Source organism: Phalaenopsis equestris, unplaced genomic scaffold (assembly GCF_001263595.1).
Source record: "Phalaenopsis equestris unplaced genomic scaffold, ASM126359v1 Scaffold198150, whole genome shotgun sequence".
Classification (NCBI taxonomy): Eukaryota; Viridiplantae; Streptophyta; class Magnoliopsida; order Asparagales; family Orchidaceae; genus Phalaenopsis; species Phalaenopsis equestris.
Genome location: NW_018218087.1, coordinates 1,799 through 15,585, shown reverse-complemented (window position 1 = coordinate 15,585; position 13,787 = coordinate 1,799). Strand labels below are relative to the sequence as shown.

The 13,787-nt window shown below is 34.9% G+C and overlaps 1 protein-coding gene across 1 annotated transcript; it reads left to right on the top strand.

The window, feature by feature from the left end:
* The first annotated feature begins 2,789 nt into the window (after positions 1–2,789).
* Positions 2,790–11,969, top strand: LOC110035557 (probable serine/threonine-protein kinase At1g54610). The gene is made up of 8 exons (XM_020739805.1): positions 2,790–3,466; positions 5,039–5,323; positions 5,637–5,954; positions 6,603–6,830; positions 8,320–8,420; positions 9,322–9,436; positions 10,513–10,917; positions 11,582–11,969. Exons 1-8 carry the CDS (start codon positions 3,098–3,100, stop codon positions 11,876–11,878), a joined length of 2,118 nt encoding a protein of 705 aa, XP_020595464.1. The 5' UTR covers positions 2,790–3,097; the 3' UTR covers positions 11,879–11,969.
* The last annotated feature ends 1,818 nt before the right edge of the window (positions 11,970–13,787 follow it).

Here is a 13,787-nt window from a genome sequence, read left to right as displayed (position 1 = left end):
ATAACAATTTTTTTTCTTAAAAAAGTCAGATTGTAGGAAGAAAGCTGCCACCGCGCCTAGTCAGGACCGGTGGAAAAAATGCAGATTTCAATATCTATTTTTTGAAAAATACTGTCAAAACACAATTTATCCTAAATAAATAAAACTGCACCGCCGCCCCCAAACAGACCTTTAATAGTTCTTCATGGGGACCGCGTAAGCCTCAATTTAAAAAGCTAGTATGAGGACTATTTTCACACTTCAATAAACTCTGGGAGTAAAAAAAACTCATTTAAATAGTCGTAAACTATTTTTAACTCCATTAAAATAAGAAAGAGCTCAAGGAGAATGATGACCGAAGAAACAAACTATGAATTTTGTTATAAAATAAAATAAAATAAAATAAAATGAAGAGAGTAAGAGAGGGGAAAATAAAGATAGTTGATAAAAGGTAGAGATATTGCAAGGGATGGAAGTAGTGTAGTATGAAATCAAACCTCTAAAGCCTTGATTTTATTTTAGGGCATCAAACATTAGGCTTAGAGGCTAAGGATGAATTTTCACACATGTTTTACTTATATTTTTATTTCAAAAATACAATAATGATATTTTCTTTATTTTCTTAATAAATTTAAATGTTTTTTGTATGTGCTAAGCACTTTCATTTATTAAGAATTCTTAGGTTTGTAATGTGAACTTGGCTTATTGTTGAGAAACTAACTTAAAGAAGTTGCTTTCATTATGCCCCCCAATCCCCAATCCCCAATCCCCAATCCTCCAATACTTGTCGTCGTTGTCAACCCCTCATAATAAGTAATAAGAGACCTTACAATGTTGGGGTCTCCATATGAGGAAAGAATATGGGTGAGCACAACTAATGAGAGAGAAATACACTATTGTGTACTTGTTTCTCTCTCATTTGTTGTTCGTAGGTGCGGTTATCACACAATGTTTTTTTTTTATTTTTTATTTGGAGGTCTACAAATCACATGAGGATATTGTTGTTGCTCTTAATTTTGCTGCGGTAGGGTGTTATATTAATGTTATAGTATTGTACGAAGATCCAATACACACACGGGAAAAAATAAATTGACGGAAAAGATAACATAAATTTTTATATGGAAAACCTGATCGAAGGGGAGAAAAACCAAATGCTCTAACCCAGTTGAATAGCTAGAAACAATATTACACGAGTGAGATGTGAATTTTGCTAGAAAAGTAACATGAAATGCTGAAGAAATGGAGTTTACTTAGCTATTGTGAAGAAAAGCCGACACTAGAGATTAAGTACCAGAAAGTTTAATGCCAACGTTGGCGTTAGAGGCAATGATAGTGATGGTTGGGTAGTAGAGGTCCAGTGGTGGCGACGTAGGTAGTCTGACAGTGATGGCGGTGGTCCGACATCAACAACAATGAAGGCTGGCTGACTGTGATCTGGTATTGAAGACGGTCAGATGACGGTGGTCTAATGGCGGTGAAGTTGATTAAGTGATGACAGATAATGGTGGCAGTGTGGTGGTAGGGAAATTATAGTCCAGCCAGCGGCGGCGATGACAGCGACGACCGAGCAACGGTGGTCCGAAGACGACGATGGTGATCCAACGATGGTTTGACGGTGGTGGGGTTCAAATGGGAGTGGTTGGGCAATGATGGTCCTATAGTGGTGACTATAGTGGCAGAACAACTATGGTCTATCGGGGGCTCGACGACGAAGGCCAGGTAGAGGTGGCCCTGCGACTATGGTTGCTCCATGACGGTGGTGGAGCAGCAGTGGTTTGGCGGTAGTGGCGGCTCGATGGTGGTGGTTAGGCAACAACGATGTTGGCCCAGTTGTGGCGGCGGTTCAATGATGGTAGAGCTAGGGAATCCTTAACAACTTGGAGCTCCTTCATCTGTAATTTCTTTCAGGTATAGGTCTTTTTTCATGAAGAAAGTGAGATCTACTTATAAATTTTGTGAGTGACATACTTATCAAACATTACATGAATCTGAACCACATTATTGGATGTCCCGGAACGATCCCTTTGATTAGATGATGTTTTATGAGTATTTAAGCAGCTTAATGTTGTTAGACTCAATAATCTTAGGCTAGTTGGATTCAATTCAACGAAATGCTTGATTTAACTATAAATTTGTCAGATTTGAAACTCATTTAACCATTCACTCTCCCATCCAAAACCTCCAACCACGCTTAAATAGCTTGATTTGATCTTGATTGAACTCAAGTTAAACCAACTTTGTCTTCATTTCGTTTTGTCGAGACAGTCACTTTGACCATAATCTTGTTGGAATCAGGGTCTTTGATGACCATGAATTTGAATTTATAACATGTATTATTCTAAGTGGATTGAGATTCATGCATGACTAAAACAATTTTTGAGAACTTATCAACAATGTTATATATCCAACACAATTCTCATGTATCTACATCTTTAATATCTAAAATATGATGATTACATTTATAACAAAGGGGCATAAAATTATGCATGAAAATTTGTGTTTCACTCGTCAAAAATATACTTACACTACTATTATTTTCCAAAGGGCATAAAATTATGCATGAAAATTTGTGTTTCACTTGTCAAAAATATACTTACACTATGTTTTGAGTGGTATACATGTAAATATATAAATTTACTTATTAGCCATGCAACATTTTTCAAATGGCCATGCCATAACCCCACAAAACGACTGAGCATAAAAGACAAAAAAAACGCCGGCCATACCGGTCCTATCCGAGCCGGTCAGACCGGTCGGGTTCGGTTTGGGCAAAGACGACTGAAGCTACAACAATGGATTACAGAAGCCAATAAGCGAAGCAGGACTGCAATTGGCGTTAGTTAAAAGCCCTGTTAGTATAACTCCACATGAGGAATTCTCCCGCGAAGAAGCTCGCCGGCTTCCACTGCAAAACTATTTGCCCTAGCCGCAGAATCTCCAGATTCCATCCCTCAATCACCAAATTCTTCGATCGATTCCTCTGATTGCGCTTCTCCATTCTCGATCTTCTGATCGATTCTGCATGGAAGGGGACGAAGACGGGAAGTGTCGGGGGGGATTTCCGCATTGAGACGTAGTTCTTGCGGATTGGAACACTGCTACTTCGTATTGGGGATCAATGGGATGCGTATGCGTGAAGCCGTTGTTTCATCAAGATGAGTACAGTAGGAGTCCTAGGGCGCGGCCGGTTAATCCCGCGCAGTTGATCGCTGAGGCGAAGCTTTCGGCGGAGGTGTCTTCTTCGGGGCAGGAGATAGTGGGTGTTCGTTGGACTGATGGGAGTGAGAGGAAACATGAGTCGGAGATGAGGAGGGAAAGTCAAGTTCATCCAAGTCGTCAGCAGGTGTGGCTGAGTGGCCGCATTCCGAAGGGGGTGGAAGGGGAGCAGGTGGCGGCTGGGTGGCCGATTTGGCTGGCAGCCGTGGCTGGAGAGGCGATTCAAGGCTGGGTTCCTCGCCGGGCTGATTCATTTGAGAAGCTTGATAAGGTAAGTCGGCTGGGGGGTTAACATGTTTGTTGATATGTTTATGATTTTACATGTTTTTGAGCTTTTCAGTTAGTTTATTGATTACATGGGGGTTTTGACTGATCTGTTCTTTGATTAGCTAGCCTTTTTTGAAGTTTTTTTATTTTTTATTTTTTCCAGCAAATTTTTTATTTAAATAAGAATAATGTTGGATAAGTTCTTCACTGAATGGTTATTTGTTCTGGTATGTTTTTTCTATCCATAAGTTCTTGCTGATTTGAACTTGATGGGTTGATGTTGACTTTATTCATTAGGGAAATTTACATATGCAGCACAAAATTCTTAAGTAAAATTGCTGTTTCTGATGTGATATTAAAGATTTAAGTGCTGTGCGTAAATATGAAAGTTTAGGTGTAAGATTCGTAAATAAGAATTGTGTGATACGTGAGTAGTGAGCTAGAAGAGAAAAAAAATTCAATTTTACGCTCATGGAAGGTTTATGCCAAGGATTTGCATATGTTGTCAGCATATAGTGAAGCTCCTCTTGAATAGATTATTATTTCTAGGACCATTCTCGTTGATTTGAGATAACTTTGGGATCATGAAATATATCTAACCAGAATCATACAGAGATATTTAGTTGAAGTCTAAAAACTCTGATAATTTTTAGATCTACAAACCATTTCATAGCACTGTTGAAACATGACTTTTTTTCAACAAGATGATTGGGTTTTGAATTAGAGATTAAACTCAGGTTGAGGAGCCGCATGGCAGTTTTGAGATTAATCAGGCCGGATTGGGTTGAACGTGGTTTTTGACTTTAATTTATTAAGTCAACTGAGGGTTGTGCCGTCCCATTGGGCATATAAAACTCCAACGTAATTGAGTTGAAACCACTAAATGATGGCTCAGTTTGATCAATCTGAAGATAAGATCTCAATTAGACTGATTAAGGGTCCATTTGGTTGATCAGGGATGAGTTGAGTTAATCATAGCTTATGGGAGTTGACCAAGTCAATGCAGAACATGTTGGGTTGACTTTTGCTATACCAGGTCACGGAACAATTCTTTTTTAGTTGAGGGGCCGTTGTGAGTTAGACTGATTACTTATTAATGACATAGAATGCTTGATATGGACTATCTGTATGATGCTTTCAGCTTAACTAGCAAACTCTTACTGAACAGCTGATATTCAAAAGGTTCGCTGAGGAAATTTAAATTTAAATAACAGCCAAAGTCAAGTCATTTTTGTTGAAAAAGGAACCTTCATCCGTTGCTGACAATATGATTAAGATTCAAACACATTTGTGAATGAAATCTCCTGTTGACTTTAATTTTTTATCTTTTTGTTTGAGAAAACTCTAAAATTTTTGTTATTTTTTTATTAAGAGTGATATCAAAGGAGCGTTTCTCGAACCAACTGACTATTTTCTAATTGCCACATTCTTGTGCCTTTTTTTAATGGAAAACCATCAATTTAGTAAAATTTTAATTAATTTACTATAATATTGCTTGTAGTTGAATAGTTTGGATAATGTTTGATTTCTTAAGATTTAGCATTTTAGATCTCTTAAGAATATCTCTATTTTGCAGATAGGTCAAGGAACCTACAGTCATGTGTTTAGGGCACGTGACCTTGATAATGGAAAAATTGTTGCGCTAAAGAAAGTGAGGTTCGATAGTTTGGAACCTGAAAGTGTACGTTTTATGGCTCGAGAAATCCATGTTTTGCGAAGACTCGATCATCCAAATGTAATAAAACTACAGGGCTTGGTAACGTCACACATGTCTTGCAGTTTATATCTTGTTTTTGAGTACATGGAGCATGATCTTGCTGGTCTTGTTTCTCACCCTAGTATCAAATTCACAGAACCACAGGTAAAATGAAAGAACATAAGTTTCTTTGTTTCATATTATTTTTCTATTATTCTAAATCATTAATTTTTTTTAAGAGAAAATTGTTAAAATGATCCCGCAACTCTTTGTAGGGAATCATTTTAGTCTCAAAATCTATATAAGTGTCAATATAGATCCCAAACGCTTTTTAATGGGCCATAAAATACAGTTTTATAGACTCCATACTAAAATGGCCTCATGTAAATAGTCAAGGACTATTTTGACACTTTACGCTTTCTTTTAATGACTAAAGATGTAGAGCAAGGCCTCTTTAATCATATATTTTTTTTTCTAGGTAAAATGCTACATGCAACAGCTATTATGTGGTCTCGATCATTGTCATACACGAAACATCCTACATCGGGATATAAAGGGCTCCAACCTTTTAATCGACAATAATGGCTTTTTAAAGATTGCAGACTTTGGCTTGGCAAGTTTCTTCGATCCCGTGCAACACCAACAATTAACAAGTCGTGTGGTGACTCTATGGTACCGACCTCCTGAGCTTTTGCTTGGTGCTACAGACTATGGCATTGCCGTTGATTTATGGAGCGCGGGTTGCATACTTGCGGAACTTTATGCGGGCAAGCCTATAATGCCTGGAAGGACAGAGGTAACTTTCCTTTACCATTCGATACTAATATGTAGCACGTATCTTTTATTACTCTACAAAATAAAATAAAATAAAATAAATTTTCACATTATCTTGAACAATATGGCAATGCATATGTTGTAAATGTCAAAATGGTCCTCTTACTTTTTGCATGGAACTAATTTTGTGCTAGGGTGTTATAAATTTGTCAATTTGGTCCTCAGAATTTTTTATTATGGGTTGAAATAGTCCCCAACGGGGAATTTTAGCCCCCATTAAAACAATTTAGGGATTTATTTAGCACTTTTATAAACTCTAGCAGTAAAATGACCTTATTTAAATAGTCAAGGGACTACTTTGACATTTTACTATGTACTTCAAGGAGTTCTTTTCATGTCTGCATGCATCTTTGTTCTAATGCCTTGGTCCCATAGTTAATAAAAATTTCAGCCTAGTCTATAGATTTTTTTGATATGGGTTGAAATAGTCCTCAGTGAGGATTATTTTAGCCCCCATTAAAACAGTTTAGGAATTAATTTAGCACTTTTCTAAACTCTGGGAGTAAAATGACCCTATGTAAATGGTCAGGGGATTATTTTGACACTTTACTCTGTATTTAAAGGAATTATACTCATGCTTGTATGCATCTTCGTTTTAATTCCTCTACAGGTAGAGCAACTGCATAAGATTTTCAAGTTATGTGGTTCACCAACTGAGGACTACTGGTCAAAGTCCAAACTGCCTCACACCACCATTTTTAAACCACAACAACCTTATCCTCGGCGTCTTGCAGAAACATATAAAGACTTACCTGCACCAGCTTTAGCACTAATGGAAGTGTTATTATCCGTTGACCCGGCTAATCGTGGGACTGCATCATCGGCGCTACAGAGTGAGGTACCTAGACAATCAACTTCTCATTCATCTTCATATTGTTCTAATTAATGGTGAATTTTATGCTTGGACATATTCTACCATTCCACCCACCCAAAAAAAAGGGGGGAAATTTTCATATTTAGCACACAATTCTTATGTATTTACATATCTCACGCATAAACTTTCCTATTGGCACTCATAACACTTTGATGCTTTTTATCCATGCATTAAAATGTGTATTGCACTGAAAAAAAATTATAATAGTGCTTTTTTTATGTGATACTAAAGATTCGAGTTCTATGTGTGTAAATATGAAAATTTAGGAGTGAGATATGAAAATACAAGATTTGGGTGTTAGATATAAAACTACATAGGAATTGTGTGGTAAGTAGGTAAATCTTCCTACATATTTTTTGTTGTCATTTGCCAGATTCAGTTCGTTATTGATAGCCTACTGTTGAGGCATCAACTTGCTTTTTCTGTTGGGAAGTAACCGATGCCTTGTAACAATCTTTATAAAATTATCGAATATATTTTCATTGGTGGTTGAACTTAAGGGAGACTAAAATGCTTCATGCTCACAAATAACGCATATTCAACAGAGTAGCTTGTTGAGTTTAGATCATTGGATAAGTAAACAAGCTGGCCTTAGAATAAAATTTTCATCTTATTTCAAACAAGAGCAATGCCAATTATCTTTAGCTTAATAAGGGCTATATATATTTATATAAACACTTATGCATGCATATGTTCAATTTAACTTGAGGATTTTACTATTAAAAACAATTCAATATAATCTAAAAATCATGGGCAACAAATGTTTTAAGTTCAAAAGCAATTAAAAATGAGAAAACATCACAATGATCCTCTAAATCTTTGCAACGGACCATTATAGTTTTAAAACCTATAAAAGTATTTTAGTCCTCACATTTTTAAATATGAGCTGAAATAGTTACATAAACTATTTCAACATCTATTAAAAAAGTTGTGTGCGTTAGATTGACAATTTTATAGACTCTAAAACTAAAATGACCTCATGTGAATAATGAAAGGATCATTTCGGCACTTTACTCCTTCAAAAATGTATTGTTAAAATCTCAAACTATTTGTCATGCTATCGAAGCAATCAATACAAAATTGTCAATGCATTTGATGGGTATTTATTTTGCTTCTTCTTCATACTCAACTTGTGCTCCACTCAATGATAGATGAGCTCAGCACAAACAAACTTTTTTTAATTTAGTAAATATGATCGGGCTAATTCTCAAACAAGACTTTTCGTCAATCATCTTCGGCTAGCTTAAATCCTTAGTACAGACTGTCAAAACCAATGACAGAGAGTACAAGTAGGCTTTTCCGTATTGTAGTTTATAATCCTTATAGAATAGGACTATGAAGTTTTGTACTGTGAAACTATAATTATCTTTAGCTTTTAGTGCAAATATTTATTAGGTGACCTTTGTTTTTCTGCTTATTAATCATTTTGCATTCTAATCTATGTACTTTGTAGTTTTTTACAGCTGACCCCCTTCCTTGCGATCCATCAACCTTGCCCACATACCCACCAAGCAAAGAGTTCGACGCTAAAATTCGGGACGAAGAAACTAGAAGGTGCGCTCTCTTTCTCAAATATGACCAAATTTTAGTCTGCATAATTTATTCTCACAAGCCATTGCTAATTCACAATTGCATGGATTGCTACAATGTTTGAAGACTTGAATATTCTTGCAATAAAAGACGGCCTCAAGCCATTGTTCTTTTCAAAGGAAATTAAGGGAGACGGAAGGGTATAGAAATTAATAATTTTTTTTTTGTTTGCTTTGAAAGAAAACTTAAATGGTAGGTAGAAATCAAAAAGGTTGAGGTCATCTTCCTTGGCTTAAAGAAAAACAGAAGTTTCTTAATATTTTAAAGTTTTGTGGCATTATTTTTATGTTGAAATCCTTATTTTTTTATTCTGTTTACATACATTGCACCCGAAACATTGCTATTTACAAATTTAGCACCCTCTTATATCCATTTTATAAATTCTCACTCAAATATCACAAATGATAAAATCACAACCCATATTTTTTATTTTTATCAAATTCTCAATGCTTTGATCGAGGACACATATATACATTGGTTCGGTGGTTCAAAAATATCACTTGCATGCTAGATTTGTAAATAGTAATGTTTCGGGTGCTATATATATAATTCTTTCTATTTTTTTTCTCAGGAAACTTTGGACCTCATTTTATCATCTGTCTAAAGTTGCTAAAGGCCATTGGGAATATAAAATTAACTTTTTACTACTTCGAATATTAAGCATTTAAATAAGTTGAGAATTTTGTGAGTTGTGCATGGAGAATGGATTCTACCTCTCTAATATTATAATAGTCCAACTAACCAAGTATATAGAATTTGCGGATATTTGCATTAATACGAATAGATACATGAATTATATATTAGTTCTGATAGCGACCAATCATATTAATGGATTATGTTAATAATACTGTTGTTACATTGATAGGCAAAGTGTTAGTGGTGGCAAGGCACGAAAACAGGACCTCGAAACAAGCGAACCCGAAGAATCAAGAGCTGTTACTGCACGAGATGCCAACGGCAAGTTATCTACGTCGAGGAAGGTCATTTTCTTAACCACTTTGCAAATCATGCCAAACACATTTGTCTAATATTGTAGTGGGAACTAATATTAAGATAGGTAAATCCATAAACATACCACACAATTCTTATGTATTTACATGCCTAACCCCAAAGTCTATGCATAAAAAAATGTATTTATTTTTTAAAAAGATATTGATAGTGTTATGTTTGATGTGATGTTGAATATTTGAGTGGTAGTTATGTAATTATAAATGTTTAGGTGCTACATATATAAATACACATGAATTATGTGGTATGTATGTAAATGCTCCTTTAAGATAAGTGGAATTCATGTGTGTGGAACTCATATCAAGCCTAGCAAGTGCTGTGCTTGTATGCGAATTTGATAAATGAATTGCTAACATGCTTAACATTTTAAAAATTGGGGCATTTGGTGGAACTCATATCAAGCCTAGCAAGTGCTGTGCTTCTATGCGAATTTGATAAATATTCTTGGAAGATTTGCGTACATACCACTCAATTCCTATGCATTTTCATATCTAACACCTAAATTAGAGCTTTTTCCATTTATACTACCCAAATCTTTCGTATGACATCAAAAATCCACATTTTTTAACTTTTAAGAAGTTAAATGGGCCATTTAATGTATACGAAAGGTGCATATATCTACAATTTGAACTTCAGGTGTTAAGTGTGTAAACACAAAGGAATTAGAAAGTATGTATGTAAATATTCCTTAAAAAATTTCGGAGAATTTACATATATAACACACAATTCCTATATATTTTCATATTTAACGCCTAAAATTTGATATTTACATTTATAACATCTTAATGTCATAAATTTATGCATGAAGATTATATCTCCTTTAAAATGGTAATAATGGTGGCATTTTTTATGTGTTAAAAGTTTTGAGTTATGAACCTAAATACAAATGTTTAAGTGTTAGATATGTAAATGCATACAAATTTTATGATATGTATGTAAATGCCCCATAAAATTTTCTTAGGCCTTGACTTTTAAATTCTTGCCATTCTGATCAACTCCCGATGAACCACATATGATATATTGAACTCCTGTTGTTATGCTTTGACAGAAGAAATGGCAGGGACAGAGTAAGTCTAAGAGCAAGAGCGCGAAATTCAAATCACATCCGGAGGAAGCTGCCACCGGATTTCCGATCGAACCGCCACTTCTGAGGTCACTCGTGCCCGAAGCCGCCGAGCGTTCTCAAAGGCTTCACCCCCACAAAATTTCGCATTCAGGGCCTGTGGTTAGTCGAGGACCGCCAGCGAGGGTTCGGAAAAATGAAGATGATCTATTGAGGCTCGCAGCTGCCGCCAATTTATCTGGCCTTTCTGGTCTAGTGGCAGCAACCAGAAATCCTGATTCTCTATCAGAAAATAATCCTCATGATGGAAGAATATCAGAGCCTGGAAGTGATCACTCAGTGGCTCATCAAAAGGAGCATGCAAGGGATGACTACATGAATCAGTCTCTAGTAAGTATTTTGATTTTAAATTTATTTCACTTTTCAAATTAACACACATACCACACAATTCATATTTATTTACATATTTAAATCCTAAGTTTTATTTGACTTTTTACTGTTATACCGCACAAATTGTTCATGTCATGTCAAAAATACTAGCATTTTAACTTTTAAAAGGTGAAATATGCATTTTCACGCATTGCTAAGGCGGTGTGTGTGTAAAAATTGAAGTGTAGGTGTTCAATATGTAAATACCAATGAATTGAGCTGTATGTATGTAAATGTTCATTTATTATAGTATACCTTTACTTGTCTTAAGTTGTAATTTGTGGCTTTAGAAGGGGAGATTTGTTAATTCTCATGATTACCAAATAAATTTAAATTTAAATTTAGATTTAAGGGGCATTTACATACATACCACAAAAAATGTTATGCATTTACACATCTAACGCAAACTTTTATATTTACATCGATAACACTCAAATCTTTAACATCACATAAACATGAAGATTTACATACACATTTTCATACATATATTTTTGACACCAAAGTATTGTAAATGTGAATATCAAACAAGCGATGTTAGATATGTAAATACATGAGAATTGTGTAATGTAAATACATGGTTTGCATCTTTCACTCCAAATTCTAAATCAAATTGTGATAATTGCAGCAACCGGGTTATGGTCCGAAGGGCAAAAAAATACACTACTCTGGTCCGTTGCTTCGCCCGTTCGGGAACGTAGACCAGATGCTCAGAGATCATGACCGTCAGATCCAAGAGGTGATTCGACGAGCACGGATCGATCGGTCAAAGGTCAGGAGAAATCACGACAGTGGCGGTCGAGCTGGTTCGAGTAACAAACCGTACAATATGGGTGTTAATCCTGCCTATCCCGCTAGCCGAAGCTCGGTTATAGTCTTCACTACTAGCCGTGGGGCTTTACAGCAGCAACAGCAAGGTATTTAAGCCTTTGTTTTTGTCCTTAGGCCTAATAGGGGCATTTACATACATACCACACAATTCTTTTATATTTACATTCTAGCAGCTAAACTTTCATATTTACACACAACACTCAAATCTTTTAGTATCACATCAAAAACAACACCATTGTCTCTTTTTAAAAGTGAAATATTCCTTTTCATGCATAGGTTTAAAGTGCAAATATGAATGTTTAGGTGTGAGATATGTAAATACATAAGAATTGTGTACTGGATATGTAAATTTTCGTTTTTATCATTGGGTTGTGAATTGGGAGGGGAAGAGAATTAATTGTTCATGTATAGGGGTCTATAATTTTTATTTTTAGTTTAAAGTGCTTGTAAGGGTGATTTATGCATTAAATCATTTCAATTGTGAGCTAAATATTTAATTTTTCAATTAATTTAGTTCAAAGGTGGCTGTTTGAATTTGGGAAACGGGCAATCTATCTAAATTTCATTTCTTACATCTATACCAACCAATCCTTCATATCACATGAAAGTAAAATACATAGCATATGCATAAAACTTGAGGTTCATGTGTTAGATATGTACATGAATTGAGTGATATGAAATGTAAATCTTCTTATAATTTATTATAATGTGGTAGTTTGCGTGCAAGGAAGGTATGCTGGGGATGATGGTTCATTTGACACACACAATCAAATAGATGGAGAAATTATAAGAATTTAATAGAGTTTTGCACATTAAACCAGTTTGTCACTTTCATAGAAATATAATTTGTCACACTTCTTGGATAGAGCTTGTTTGTTTGGGGCAGCTTATTTGGTGCGGTGGTGTTTTGAAAACGCTCCTAGACTGTTTGGGTAAACTGCGTTTTGGTAGCTTATGCGTTTTGAAAACGCTGGAAGCAGTGTTTTCACACCGCATTTATCTAGGTGCGGTGGTAGCTTTCAGACATCGGTCTGAGTTTTTCAAAAAAAATAAAAATTTCTAATAGCCACCGTACCTAGCTTATCAACAGATTATTTTTTATCAATTTATTAACAGATTATTGAATAAGCTGCAGCTGTCCCAAACAGAAAATATCATGGAAAGCGGATTAATTTAGGGTTTGTTTGGAGTGTGCAACAATTTAAAAATGTGAGGTGGGAAAAATAATTTCTTAGAAAATTGTGGTATGAATTAATATATATATATATATATATATATATATATATGTATGTATATAAACCACTCAATTCCTATGCATTTACACATCCAACAACTAAAATTGAATTTTTATATGTCACTTTATCTAAGCATAAAATGTATATTCTATTTTTTAAGATTTATAATAATAGCATTTTTGAAGTGATGTAAAAAATTAAGGCAGCAAAAATGTAAAAAATCAAAGATTTAACAGCTAGATATGCAAATAAATAAGAATTGGGTGGTGTGTATGCATATGCCCCTAAATAAACTCATTTTTGACATACATTTTGAGGTTAGGGGTGTCAATTTGGCCTGCAGGTTCGATTTGGGTCAACTCAAATCCGGCTTAAATATTATACGAATTGAAAATCCCAACTCAAACCCAACTCAGCTCATATAGGAATCTGAACTCAGCCCGTTTAACCAGTTTAATATAAAGGAATAACCATTTGAGTCAAAATTAAGTCAAAATTGGGTCAACTTCAATGGAATTCAATCAAATTTAAAGTTGGTCAGTCAATTTCAAATCATTTTTTTAGTTAACAGGTCAACTAAAACCCGACCAAAAAAATTAAACAGGTTATGAATTCTAACTCAAACCCAACCCAAAAATTATTCAGGTCAATCCAAAAATTATTCGGGTCAATCCAAACTTTGAGGGCAAAGTCAGACTTCTGAATGTGCAATAGAACATTTCAAATATACAATAAATATGAATATATATATATATATATATATATATA

Excerpts from the sequence above, each read along its gene's own strand:
- LOC110035557 (XM_020739805.1), top strand. The coding sequence starts at position 3,098 with ATGGGATGCGTATGCGTGAAGCCGTTGTTTCATCAAGATGAGTACAGT. Across the intron at positions 5,324-5,636 it reads TCAAATTCACAGAACCACAG|GTAAAATGCTACATGCAACA; the intron begins GTAAAATGAAAG and ends TTTTTTTTCTAG. Across the intron at positions 6,831-8,319 it reads CATCGGCGCTACAGAGTGAG|TTTTTTACAGCTGACCCCCT; the intron begins GTACCTAGACAA and ends TGTACTTTGTAG.